At 38.4% G+C, this 14,633-nt stretch overlaps 2 protein-coding genes across 2 annotated transcripts; both read left to right on the forward strand.

Moving 5' to 3' along the window:
- Nucleotides 1-10,264: 10,264 nt before the first annotated feature.
- On the forward strand, nt 10,265-11,697 carry LOC140021427 (putative F-box/LRR-repeat protein At5g02930). Its single transcript, XM_072072191.1, has 2 exons — nt 10,265-11,136; nt 11,202-11,697. Exons 1-2 carry the CDS (start codon nt 10,265-10,267, stop codon nt 11,695-11,697), a joined length of 1,368 nt encoding a protein of 455 aa, XP_071928292.1.
- Nucleotides 11,698-13,389: 1,692 nt separating this feature from the next.
- LOC140020942 (gibberellin-regulated protein 11-like) lies at nt 13,390-14,261 on the forward strand. Its single transcript, XM_072071606.1, has 4 exons — nt 13,390-13,485; nt 13,579-13,617; nt 13,768-13,807; nt 13,945-14,261. Exons 2-4 carry the CDS (start codon nt 13,615-13,617, stop codon nt 14,232-14,234), a joined length of 333 nt encoding a protein of 110 aa, XP_071927707.1. The 5' UTR covers nt 13,390-13,485; nt 13,579-13,614; the 3' UTR covers nt 14,235-14,261.
- Nucleotides 14,262-14,633: the final 372 nt, after the last annotated feature.

The following is a 14,633-nucleotide window of genomic DNA, read 5'->3' on the forward strand; positions in this document are numbered from 1 at the left end:
TTATATAAAATTGAACACACCATGAAAGAAAACAATATCTTTTTTTTTTCCGACAGAAAAGAAAACGATCTTGAAGATAGAATATCTAGTCAAATTGGCATCAACATAGAGGTAGAAAGGTTGACGGAAGAGTCTGCAAAGTGAAAATTTTGTTGCGGCTCCCAACAAAAGCGGCCTTTTCTCCTGATGTCATAAGAATGATGAATGGATCGGGTAGTTTTAGATGGTACGACTATCTTTCTATTCCTGGCATAACAGACAAAAACTTGCTTTACACCTTGAGCAATAAGTTTCTATCCCTTTGTATTTACGTATTTTGACTCTCCTCTCCTGCAAATAATTTGGCCATGATCAGTAAATAGTCTTTCATATTCTAGAAAATAGAAAGAAAAATGACTTTTGATTGAAAAAACCGCGTGATTTTAGAAAACCATTTGGATTGAATCTTAGGTGTAGTAATTGGCTTGGTTCAGTTAAATGAATCTCACAATAGATATTATATACGTCTCACACTTTTGATTATGTTGTCATCTTTTGTAGACAAACATCTCATGTCAATTTTTTCATTTCTTAAATTCCATTAGTTACTAACAGGGTAAAAAAAAATTACAATAGATTTAAAAAATAAAAAGTAACAGAAAAGTGAAATTTTGTTGAATTTTCTGCGGTACATTTTATTTTTTTTTTTAAAATTATATATTATTTTTAAAATGTGTAGGTTTTGCACCATACATATATACAATTTGTGTTGGTTCACATTACGTGTCGTGTGTAATTATTTGGCACCCAGCTTACCAAATTGTAGTGCTTAATGAAAGTGGAGAAGAAACTTCTTGATGGCGTCTACAGCCTACACTACGAGAAATTGCGTGCTGAAAAACTACCCTCCTTAAAATTATTCTTTGGCTAGTCGAAATTTGATCCCACCTCAATATATAACATGTACACAAATGGGCTATAATATAATTAAAAGAAGATTCGAAAAAAAAGAAAGAAAGAAAATGGAAATGCAGCCATTAACAGCAAAGCAAACGAGCAGCATAGGAAGACAAAGTGGAAAACATAAAGATGGAACAAAACCAGTCCCAAATTCACCCACCCGCCCCCCCCTCTTCTCTCTTGTTCCTTTCTTCCCAAAAATAAACTAAAGATCTAGCTTTCCATTTATGGTTTTTCTATAATACGAGCTAGCTAGATAGCAGCAACTAGAAAGCAATAGTAAAGGGTTGAACTTCTAAGTTGAGAGTTATGGCGTAATTAGCAAGATATTGAGGAGGTATAGGATTAAAGGCACTGCATTCGACAGCCACCTTAACAACCTGATCTTCAGGCCAGATGCCTATGCGGGTCAGAGTATGGACGGCTTCAACGTCTCGGGGAGTCCGACAATGTATTGAAGTCGGGGGATTCTGCACCAAATAGGAATAGGAGTTGATGATCAAATTACGCAGAATGTCACCCTGAGCTTGCAAGCCTTGACGGAGATTTTCTTCCATGGTGGAACCCAGGTTCAATTCCTGTTGATTAACAGCTAAGGCGTTCTCATACGCATCTCGGTTTGGATGATCGGAAGGGTGGTTGTTCAACCACGATTGCAGCAGCCCAATCACTTGTCTCGTCCGACTGTTGAAGCTTTCAAAATCCCTCTGGTGATACCCTCCAATTCTGTGAAGTAACAAACTCTCTCTTAGAAGTGGCTGCAGCGGCGGTGCCATGCCTTCAATATCTTCCATATTTCTCAGCATTTCTTCACTTCACGCAGAAATCTACAATCTACAGTCCGCAGCAGAAGAGGGAGATAAAATGCGTGCCCTGCTTACTCAGCTGCTTCTTGCATAGGCCAGAGAAAGAGAGAGAGAGAGAGCTGTATATATCTACATATATATATATATATATATATATATATATATATATATATATATATATTGTCCTTTCTGGCTTTTTGTCTTTTTGGGGCCGTTAGTCAGTTATGGTGGAATGAATCTCGATAATTTGATGTTGGTTTAATAGATACGGATACTCGCTTTCACGGTTAAGTTGTTAAATAGTAGCTAGTAAAAATCTATACCCTCCTCTAAATCCTGATTACATTTAAATTTCATCTGCAACCTCCGTCTCCGTGTGTAACAATTAAGCTACCATGAAATTAATTGGTTTATTTCTTATTAAGATTGGATGTACCAAAGCATGCTCCTCTACACACCTAATATGTCCATTTATATTCATATAGGAGAAACTTCGTGCTGAAAAACTAACATTTGGTTGGTGTAAACGTGCATGATCCCCGCTTCATATGTATAAAAAAAAAAAAAAAGATTCATCAAGGTAATTAATACTACCATTTTAAGTTTCATAATTAGTATAAGGCAAATTATGTAAGAAAAAGGTTGGAAAAAAAAAGAAAAGAAATATTTGAAAGAAAGTAAAGAAGTTGAATTTATTAATACGGCAGAATGAAGAGCTTAAACACGTACTAAAAAAGCAAACGAACCAACAATACCGCTAAAACGAAATGGAAAACATAAAGATCGCCTAATGATTGAATCAACTCAGCATCATGATGATATATGATGCGCAGAATATTCCATAGACGATCGCCTAATTAACCCAAATTTCTCTTAGTTCGTACGTACCAGCTCCTGATCAGCAGTAATATTAATAGACATGATCAGTACATAGTAGCTAGCAGCAGACTAGAAATCCATCGTTAGAACTTCTAAGTTGAGAGTTCGAGCGTGACGACTGAGATCTTCGAAAGGTACAGGAGGATGAGGACGATAGCGATTCCCCAACCTGAGAGCAACCCTGAAAACACAACCATCGGGCCAGGCTACTATGCTGTTCCTCAGAGTATGGATGGCATCAATGTCTTCGACAGTCTCACAGCGAAAGGAAAACGGAAAATTCTGCCATAAATCGGATGAGTTCACGACCCAGTTATGCAAATCGTAACGCAGAACGTTCACGTTTTTGCGGATCATCTCGTGATCGTTGCAAACCTGGGTGAAGCTCTGCTGCAGAGAAGCTAAAGCATTCTGAATTTCAACTCGGTCTGGATGATCCAAAGGGTTGTTGTTCAACCACATCTGTAGGCTCTCGATCTCTTCTCTTGTCTGATTACGCCGGATTTCCAAATTCCTCAGATTATTTTCTCCATTCCTCAAAGCTATTAAAGCGTTCGTGATTCGCGGTTCCAGTCGATCGATGCACTGCGCCGCCATATTAATTAATTTCTCAGCCTAAATCCTTCACTTCACTTCACTGGGAAATCTATTGCCCGCCTGCTATATGCTTCATACTATACTACTGCAGGCAGTCTACAGCAGAAGAAGAAAAGGAAGGAGAGGAGAGGGAGATATATAAAAGCACGCAAATGCCACTTGCTTAATAGCCTTGATTAAGTACGTCTTTTTGTCCTTTTCCTCCAGGGTCGTTACTAGTTAGTTATGGAATTAGGTTACAATATCAAATTGGCAGATACATAGCAATTTTATGACATCCTCATGATCTCTCAGTGTGTGTGTATATAATAAGCAACAACCTTTTCTTTGAGAAAATTAAATTGAATAGTAAGTGACTAAAAGTAAGATCGGGACACAATAAATGTGAAATTGGTATGTATTTTATGGTCAAGAAAATCCAAGAGCTATTCCATCACTAGGTTTCAAAATAATTGGACATCATTTAGGAACTTAATTTGGGCACGCTTTTTTTTTTTTTTTTTTTCTAAGATTTTGCTACTGAATTGTGTAAGGGAAAGTGAATCTAAACATAGCTTAGCCAATATTTGATTAGCTCAAGATATAACCCAAGATATTTTTTGAACAAGTACCTACTCAAAGATTATTTTGTGCCCTATCTAATTTTATGAAGACCCCATTAATATTTGAACATCACGTTCTATCTTTCCGTAGCTGCCATAACAGACAATATTACGTTCTACACCTTCCTTGAGCAATAAGTAGCTATTTTATACTTCACTCTCTTGCAGACTGTTTCATGTATACTTATTTTTCCATAATCAATAAATAGTCTTGCATTTATTAAAAATAGAATTTAAAAAAAATGGTTTGCGATGAAAAAAATAACGTGATTTTAGAAAACCAATTAAATTGAGTCTTAGATATAGTCCTTGGCTTCACTTAAATCTTGATCATCTTTAGTTTGCACAAATTTTACATCTTGCAATTGTAGTAGTAAAAAAAAATCGTAGCAAATTACATGATGATGTACTACTGTACTTTGCCCAAAAAAAAAAGAAAGAAAGATGTAATACTTTGCTAGTAAAAACATGAGCGACTTCGCAAATGTAGATATAAGTTGCTGTGGAGGTTTGAACTTTAACACAAAAGATGCCGTGTCAAGTTATTATCATCATTAATTTCACAAAGTAAAGAAGATTTGCCAATACGACGGCAGAAATTGAGATATTAAGACTAAAGCAACAAAATGGTTGTACAATAAAAAAAATAAAAAAAAAAAAGGAATTGCGACACTTGAACTAACAGTGGCAAATGCTGATTGACCAGCTTCCACACTTCTCTGTACATCACTAGCAGTCTTTTGATGATGGGAATTCAAAGTAGGTATCTCTGCTGCATGCAATTGATAGCAAAAAACAAGAAAGACGGCCTCATCTACATCTGTATATGTGTGTGCATGTTTGTCTTTTCTGCTTTTGTACTTTGCTGCAACCCTTTTCACTTTCTTTTTGTCATGTGTTTCTCCGAAATCCTAATTACAATATGACATGCATTCTAAAAATGTTTTTTGAAAAAAAAAAAAAAATTGTACCGGAGACCATGTCAGGATGTTGTTGAATCATAAGTCCATTTTTGTTGATTCACAGTAAATATCCTCTCCAATTAATTGGCAGGCAGCTTAATGCTTAGTGAAAGAAGCGAAAAATGCTGTACAGTAGGAGAAATTTCATGCTGAAAATTACATTGGGCTAGTCTAAGTGTGATCCCCACTTCATACATATATACGCATACAGAGAAAGTAGAATAATATAGAAACTTAGAAAAAAGAAAAGAAATACTAGTAAGTAAAGAAGTTGAATTCATTGCTATGGCAGAATGAAGACCTTAACATGCATGTACCAAACCAAACAAGCGAACAATTCCCCTAAAGCGAAATGGAAAAAATAAAGAACGAAAAAAAACAGCTCACCGGTTAAAAAAAAAAAAAAAAATCTACGCACCATTTTTTTTTCTCCTTTTCTTCCCAAAACTAACTAAGGATCTAGATTAAACTAACACAGCATCATGCATGATATATAATATGCTTAAAATTCCATATACTCAATCGCCTAATATTTCTCTAGTTCGTACGTAACGGTACCAGTACCAGCTCCTGAGCAGTAATAATGGAAATGAGCGAGTAATGTGCTGCTGGAACTAGAAATCAAAAGTTTAAGGCAGGGTTACAATTTCGAAGTTGAGACGATGAGCGTGATCAAGGAGGTCGTCAAAGGTCACAGGAGGAGGAGGAGGATGGAGACCGGACCTGCTGATACCAATCCTGAAAACACAACCCCCCGGCCAGACAACAATGCGGTTCATCAGAGTGTGGACGGCATCAATCTCCTGGATAGTCTCACAGCGAAAGCAATACGGGAAATTCTGCCGTAAATTGGATGTGTGGTTAACCCAATGATACAAATTATAACGCCGAAGTTGCACGTCTTGATGGAGCGTTTGGATATCGATGGAATTGTAGTTCAAGTTATTTCGCAGCGAAGACAAATTATTCAGAACTTGATCTCGTAGAGGATGATCCCAAGGTTTGTTGCTCAACCACAGCTCTCGTCTCCGAATGTCTTGTATGATCTCATCACACGCGATTTCGGCCTCGCTCAGCTGATTCTCTCCATACCTCAGAGCTAACAAATCGATTCTGTCTTCTGGATGCAGTCGATAGATGTACTCCGCCATATTCCCAAAAGTAACATTTCTTCACTTCACAGAGAAATCTACTGCATGCTAATGCTATATACTGATACTAACAGAGTCTAAACGAAGGAGATGAATGATAATGCTTGCATGCCTTTGCTAGTAGTCTAGTACAGAGAGAGAGAGAGAGAGAGAGAGAGCTAGTTGCTGTTTTACTGTGTTGTATAGGTATAGCCGAGTATTTATTTATTTTTGGGTTTTGCAGTTCTTTTTTTCGCTTCTGTCTTTTTTGGTTCTGTTAGTTAGTTATGCTGCATGGTCTAACAGTAGGGAGCAGTAGAATAAAAATACAGAATTTGTTTGGATTGTATTTTTGTCAATTTTTTATAGAAAAATTATTGTAATAATTTGATATATGTGAAATAAAAAAATAATTAAAAAATATGTCAAAACGTAATATTCAAACGCGCATATTCTTTAAAAATTTGCATTCCAAACGCGCATATTCTGTAGATTTGTAGTTCGGAGGTTGTAGGTGGGGCCCACGTGGAGTCTCGATTGTTTATTTCATTTCATGTTTGGTTGTATATTAACACACTACATTCTTTCTTTTACGCGCGCTCCTAATAAAAGCTGATTCAAATTATTTTGTGGAGCCTCAGAGCGTAGCAGCTGAGTTACCATATGAATTTGGTTTTTTTTTTTTTTTAGCTTGAGATGTATTTCGTCTATGAAAATATAGTAGTAGGAGAACGCATTTTATGAATGAGATCCTCCTGAGTCATCATGAGCAACTGCACAATATATCTTCATATATGAGCAACAATCTTTTTTTTTTTTTTTTTTGAAAATTTTAAATTGAGTTTGGAAAGGAGTGCAGACCACAAATATTGTGAAATTATTTAAGTGGTGCAAAAAAATCCAAAAGTTATTGCATTGTATTTTTATTTTTTTTGGATCCCAACTTCGTATCTGTTAAAATTAAGAAGATTCGTCAAGGTAATCAATGCCATTTTAGTTTTCGCAATTATAAGGAAAATATCATATAAGAGAGAGGCTGGAAAAAGAAAAGAAATAGGAATTCATTACTACGGTGGAATGAAGATCTCAACGCAATACGTACCAAAGCAAACAAAATAACAACATCCCTGAAACGAAATGGAAAACATAAAAGATTGAGCAAAAAACAGTCCAAAAATATCCATCTACCCCCGAAACTAAGTAAAGATGTAGATCGAATCAACTCAGCATCATGATGATATATGATGTGCAGAATATTCCATACTCAATCGCCTAGTTAACCCAATATATTTCTCTAATTAGTTCGTACGTAAAAATACTCATTGACATGCATGAGATGAGTCGCAGTGTCTCGTAAGAACTACGTACTAAGGACACACATTAGACTAATATAGTAATAGCAGCAGACCGGGAATCAAAGAGGTAGGACTACAACATCTAAGCGGAGATGTCGAAAAGTTGCATGAGGAGGAGGAGGGAGGAGAGCAACCCTGAAAACATAATCTTCAGGCCAGTACACAGTGCGCCAATCTCTTGCACACTCTCACAAGCAAAGCAGTACGGGAAATTGGATATGCGGTTAATCCAACGAGCCAACCGACGGCAATCCTGAAAACATAACGTTGAGGCCAGATTGCAATGCGGGTCCTCACAATATGGACGGCATCGATCTGTTCGATACTCTTACAGTGTATGGCATACGGCGGGAACTTCGACGCCAAAGGCGAGTTTAAAACCCAATTAAACAAACAGTTTTGCTCAGCTCCCAAGTTTTGGCGGAGCGTTTCTTCCTCCATCGAACCCTGGCCCAACTTCTGTTGCAGAACAGCTAATTCACTCTCAACTCGACTTCGTTCTCAAACGGGCTGTGATTTGTGGATCCAGCGGCGGTCAGATATAGGGATTTCCTGCCATTAACTTCTCAACCTTTCTTCACAGAGAATTAACAGAGGAGGGAGATGATACAGCACGCCCTCCTTCTTTGTACACTTGCTATATAATATATATATATATATAAGTTTTATCACATTCTTTATTTGGTTTTCTGGCTCTGTTAGTTAGTTAGTTATGGATTAATAGTAGCAGTAGAATAAAATAAGTTGGGTAAGCTCATTCTTTAGCCACGTGGAATCTCGGTTATGGTAGTAGTACTATATATCTTTTCCGTTTTTGCTGACATAACTGCCAAAAACATGCACTCCGCCCTGAGCAATAATATGCTCCCATTTATTTTAATGCTTCGCTCTCTCTTACTCACATTCTTCTTTGTTTCGTCTATATATATATATATATATATAGAGTGTATGTGCCGTACCACAAACTAAATGTAGGGTTTGCACCACATATATTTTTGTAGTAATCACCACGTCCGTTGGCTTCAATAAGTATGCTCTCCATATATACACGGCAACCGTATATATATATGACACAAGATGCCATATATATCAAGCTATTAGTATAACATTATAGTTTCAAAAAGTAAAGAAGATTGGTAAAACGAACAGTAAAATATGTGTACACGATACAACAGAAGAAACCGGGATATTAAAACCAAAGCAACAAACTAGTAGAATAAAAGAAATTTATTTTTTTTTTGGTAAGGTTCCTCCTTCATTTCTTCCCAAATCTTCAACTGATCATCTATCATATATGATCCTAATCTATAACCATGCAAACCAATCACCATGTAATATATAGCTAGCTAGCCTTTCACCTAATCAGTAGCAGCAGCAGCAGTTGTAATTACCATAACATCAATGCAGAGGATTGTAAAGCAGAGACATGCATCATCAAACTAAAACAAGTGCAGAACATAGAACTGGTGCGCTGCAGCGTAGTCTGCAACCATATCAGCAGTAGGGTTGGTCACATGATCCACAGCAATCAGGGGAATGTAATTCCAAAACCAATCGGCAATGTGTTGGAGAAGTATCTGGACGGCTTCAACGTCTTGGATAGTCTCACAATATATTGCAGGTGGCGTCGCCGCCATCAAGCCGGTGCTAATGAAATCATGGAAGAGATCACCGAGCATGCGGTTCACGTCTCGCCGGATAATTTCTGCCGTCATCAATCTGCGGTTGAACAGTCGTTGCCTCACATTCAATTCAATCTGGCGGGCCAATCGTTCTGGATGATGCAAGGGGGCGGTGAACAGCCAAAGTCGGAGTCCCCCGATCACTCCCATCGCAGCTATGTTCTCTTGGTCAAGCAGACTCATTTCAGCAAATCCATCTGCCAAACTTCTCAGTTGTGCTTGAATGGTTCATTTAGATCAATAATGCCATTGCCCAGTTCTTCCATATTTCTCTATATATTGGTAGCGACCTACTAGTGTTCGTTTGACGTATACTGGAAATTGAACTAAGGTATCCTTGCTGCTGGAAATTTAATTAATACCCAGAACAATGAAAGAGGCCAGAGCGAAGGGAATCAAGGAGATCTCTCTCTCTCTCTCTCTCTCTCTCTCTCTCTCACACACACACACACACAAAATCCATATATATATATATATATATATATATAGCTGCGCATGTTTGTCTTTTCCGCTTTTGTCTTTATTTGGTTCTGTTAGTTGTTTATACGAGTGTGAAACAAAATGGGAAAACACGTACTCTGCCATTTAAAGAAATTAATTATCAATACATATATATATATAGCAACAAACATTTTCACTTTTTTTAACAAAAATGATAAAAAGGTAACATTTTCACTTTCTTTTATGTCATGTTGAGACGAAAAATGCAAAAATTTAGTGATTTACCAACATGATCCAATCTTGAACTGATACCCTCTACGTTTATTTAAATACTATTTTGTTCAAATAGAAGAGTTCAAGTGTGTTGGCCTTGTGTGTGTGTATATATATATATATATATCTGCATGGTTATTCCTTTGATCAATTTCCTGTGCCCACCAATTTTCTCCCTTGAATGCATGGTACTTCATCTGCCCTTTCATTTCTCTCTGGGCAGCACCAAATTGATACTTCGATTAAGTGCTTTCAATTTCAAACCGGTTCATTCAGCATTCAGATCACGTTTATAATAATAATATTTAAGTGTGTTGTTTAGGTTGGAGATTATTTGGAAAAAGAAATAGTTATCGTAATATATACATATAGTAATTGTCTGGGAGTGGGCCGACAGCGGATGGACGCCCAAAGCATTTTGTCGCGTCGGTGTCGGTCCAAAATGGATATTAGGGTTAAAAACATGGACCAGCTAGTTTGACTGCGTCGCACTGCTGCAACTGTTTCAAGTCTGATTGAATTGAAAGTTGAAACAGAATCGGATTGTGACGCATTTAAGGAGATTAGGTCTGCCGCCAGAGTATCAATTTGAAGGCGAATGGAGGAGATGGTTTTGGATCTGACGAGTACCTTGCCGGATACAATTATGATGGATATATTTTCAAACTTGTCAATGAAAGAGGCTGCAAGGACAAGTGCTGTATCCCGCCGGTTTCACAATCTATGGAAGTCTTACGGGGGTTGTTTGGACTTTGATGACGTGGAGACCAGAGTGCTTCTTCGGGCTCACGAAAAGAGGTTTGATGTTGAACAGAGGAAATATGTAGACTGGGTGAATGAAGTGGTGGTTTCACATCAAGGCCCAATGATTGAACAATTCAGGGTGTGTTTTGATCTGGGAGCAGATGAATCCGCCAGTATCGACCGATGGATGGAGTTTGCAGCAGCCAGGAAGGTTCACAGGCTCGAGTTGGACTTATCATCCATGCTCGCGTGCGGTAAGACCTACAAACCGATTAAGGGTTTGGATGACGTTTACAACTTCCCCAAGTCGGGTGCTGGTTACGACTTTAAGGTGCTAGCTTCTCTGCGACTGAAAGCTGTAAACATTGCTGAACAAGACGTGCTGAATCTTTTATCCGACTGTCCGCTGCTGGAGGATTTGTCGATTGCTGGTGCACCATCTCTACATAATCTGAGCATTTTGGGTGGTGGCGGCGGTCGGCCGCTTAGGTTGAAGCATTTGGAGATCAGAAGGTGTATTCGGTTGGATCGTATTGAGGTAGCAGCAGCCCGGAATCTTGTTTCTTTTACCCATCAAGGAAAATATGAGCTTGGAGCACTGCACTCTACCAACATGCGCTTCCAAGATGTTCCCCAACTTTCTTCAGTTTCCCTTGGAGTTGGTGATTACCTTCGACATAGTGTATCTTACAGATTCAAAGGCGTCCTTTTCTTATCTTACAGCAGGTACAGACGTTGATTCTCAATCTGGATCTCATGGTGTCTCGTGAACCATACCTATTTCCTTATAGAGCATTTGATGAATTTGCAAAATTTCCGAATCTTCGCCATCTGGAATTAAGATTCATGGTATCAGACAGCCTGTTTTTTACTGTTTCATTTCTCTGTGCATCACCTTGTTTGCATAAATTGGTGCTCCGGTATAAAATAGATTGTGAAGCAAGGAAGCGCAATCCTCAAATGATGTGGTGGGACGAGGCTGCCATAGAGTCAGGGCATCGGCAGGTGGCGGAGAGGAGCAAGTATGGATGCCTCAAGGAGGTGGAACTTTTGGGCTGGAATGGAGGAGAGGGTGAGGTTGAGTTTGTTAAACATTTGAATGAGGCCGGTGCAGGATCACTCGAGAGGATAACTGTTGACCCTCGCAATCCATGGCTAGATATATTTTTCGACAACCCATTATCACCGCCTTCCGAGGAGGTAATTGCTGCCCAGGAAGCTGCTAGGAATCGTGCCAGGGACTTGGAACCAATATTATCTCCACCAGCCAAATTGGTGGTTTTATAATCTGCCTAATATCTTAGGCAATTTTTGTAGTAAGTTGATTCTGGTGATGGGTCTCATCCTCAGGGAGAGATATCATAGGATTGGGTGACTTACATCTGCGTAACTTAAAGCTCACTTTCTGAATGGAAAAGTTTCTGCCATATTTTTTTTTCTGCCATATTTGTTATAGCACAAATAAGTCGAGCAAAATTTATGCTATCTGCCCCGTTTTTTCAAAATTTTATCTTCGCTGAAGCAATGAAAATGCTCCAATGCTGATTTTCGTATGTTTATCCTTGAGTTTGAATGCTTTTAATTGGTAATGAACATGGATTTTGCTTAGTTGCACCGGCAGCAGTTACATCACAATTGACTAAGCTCAGAATTTGGTCAGGGTTAACTTGCCAAATTGACCAATATTTCTTCTTAATATTCAATGCTAATTGCACATCACACGAGTAGCAGTGGAAACATTCCCTTCATGAGGAAGGGTGTTTTTGGAAATAAAAAAGTAATGGACCCAAACCCCTGGGCATTTTTGTTTGTTCATTATTTTTGACATAATTATTATTATCCTTTCTATTTTAACTGGCACCGTCATTACAAAAAGTTTACTTTGACTACCGGTTAAGGGGATAAAAGTGATAGAAATAACTGACCAAATATTAGAGAGAAATTTGTGATTAATCCAAAAAGAAAAAAAATCAGAGGTTATGGTGATCATGAATTCATTGCCTCGGATGGGAGAGGTGCCTGTGGCAATATTGTCACCACCCGTTACTAATAACTCAGTGCAAAGAGTAGACGGAAACATCCATACCGCCGACTCCTGACAACCATCACTGACTTAAAGACTGACCCGCCTAACTCTCTGATCTTCTTCTTTCTTCTTTCTTCTTTCTTCTCGGTTGTATTCCACTCATCCGTCATCCTTCCAACAGGATGATAGCTGGCTCTTCGGAGCTTTTCTCATCTGCGCTTTTTACGTACAAAGTCTTAAAAGTACCTAAACATCACTGAGTTGCTACTTCTCTGAGACACTTGAGTAATGAATGCAAAAGGAGGAGACATTGGATGAGAAAAGATTAAAAAACGAGATGGAGTACAATTTTTGTCTATGCAAAATATGAGATTCCTTGGAAAAAAAATTGATAATTTTTAAGTAGTGACCATATTCAATCAATGTAAATTATGGGCATTGGGCAGTGGATAATGGATTATCTCTCCCACTCTTTCTTTTGTAATCTTGCGTTCAGCCAAGCTTCATGTTGGCGATGGAATCACTCAATGCATTGCATTGGCCTCGAACAGGCACAGCATGTTTGTAGGGAGATAGGCAACATGCTGACAAAAGAACAAGTTAGTGCGCTAGTACGTACTGAGAACTAAGAAAAGTACTTAGCAACTAGTAGAAATATAGTACTAATAGCATTAATTGTCATATTGTCAAAAAGGATTGATCGGGGCAAAAGATTGTAATCCACTGACAGTAAACACGTTTATTGTGAAATTCTTGGAATGGTTAGATGAATTGCTTGTATACAAGGCACAAGGCATTAGCTTCTTCTACCTTGGAACTTTGACTGAGCAAGCAAAGCAATTGATTAAGTAATCATCTTTCATCATCAATTAATATCCATTGATTAACTGTATGAAACGCCTATAAATACGTAGCCTCACCAAAGTAATACTACAAACAACTCGATAGTTCGGAGTTACCCAACCGCCACCCTCCAGAGCCCTCTAGCACAATGGCTCCACGCTCTCTCTTTCTTGTGGCGCTTCTTTTTGGTCATCTACCTTGCTCTGGTAAAAGAAGCCCCTCTTGCTTTCTAGCAGCCTCTTGTTAATACAATATGTACACATTTTGCTATACTAAAATGCTTATATATTGTGTGGCAGGTGTCGTCCGATGTTGAAACTGAGAACCCCCAAGCAATGGTACGACTGCAGTGTCATCTCTCAACGCCAAATTCTTGCTTCTCTAATTTCATAATTCACGCTTAAAACTTAGACTAGAATCCCTGTATACAGTCATATAATTGCACGATTATGATGTCTCTCTCTTCTTCTTCTTCTTTTTTTTATAAGGTGACGAGAAGAGCTAATAGAAGGCTTCTACCGTTAATGGGTATGCTTCTCCGTTAAATCCCGGCCACCCCAGGAAAAAAAAAAAAAAAAAAAAGATTCAAGAAAAACATAAATTGTTGAAACTACTCCATTGCATATTTGGTATACTACTGAAATATAATTGAAATTTTGTTGCAGACTGCAGAGGACTGTGCAAGGTGAGATGTAGTTTACACTCGAGACCAAACCTGTGCAGCAGAGCTTGTGGAACTTGCTGCCTAAGGTGCAAATGCGTGCCTCCTGGCACCGCAGGGAACAGAGAAATGTGCGGCAAGTGTTACACCGACATGACCACCCACGGCAACAGGACCAAGTGTCCTTCATATAAATTAACCTATGTTCCATCCTCACTATCGTTTGTGCCATCATCGTGGCAGCTCTGGTTAGTTCGGTGGACTACCCTGCCTTTTCTTGCTTCTTGTTTGTGACGCTAAAATTAAATATGGCCCTGTTGTTCAGCACTTTGTGTTAATGTTTGATGCTGTCCAGCTTCTGTTTAATACTAGTACTGCTTATTTTGCCTTTACATTTCTGCTTTCACCTCCATTCCTTTTTTCTTTTTTTCTTTTTTTCGGAAACGATAGAACGCTTTCACCTCCGTTCAGTCTGGTGCAAATTGCAATTTCCCCTTCCTCCTTGGCTTTCTGCTCTGTCTTTAGAATACTTTCTGATCATTCAGAGGCACTTTGAAACTCGATTTAGGGGCGCTTGTCTAACTTCCCTTCATGATCTTCGAAAGGCGATTTTTCTGAGACTTTCCAACTACTGAATGACCGTCAATTGTGCGCCTCAACAGTCACGCATGATGATGAAGCAGATAGGGGTGG

Source organism: Coffea arabica, chromosome 11e (assembly GCF_036785885.1).
Source record: "Coffea arabica cultivar ET-39 chromosome 11e, Coffea Arabica ET-39 HiFi, whole genome shotgun sequence".
Lineage (NCBI taxonomy): Eukaryota > Viridiplantae > Streptophyta > Magnoliopsida > Gentianales > Rubiaceae > Coffea > Coffea arabica.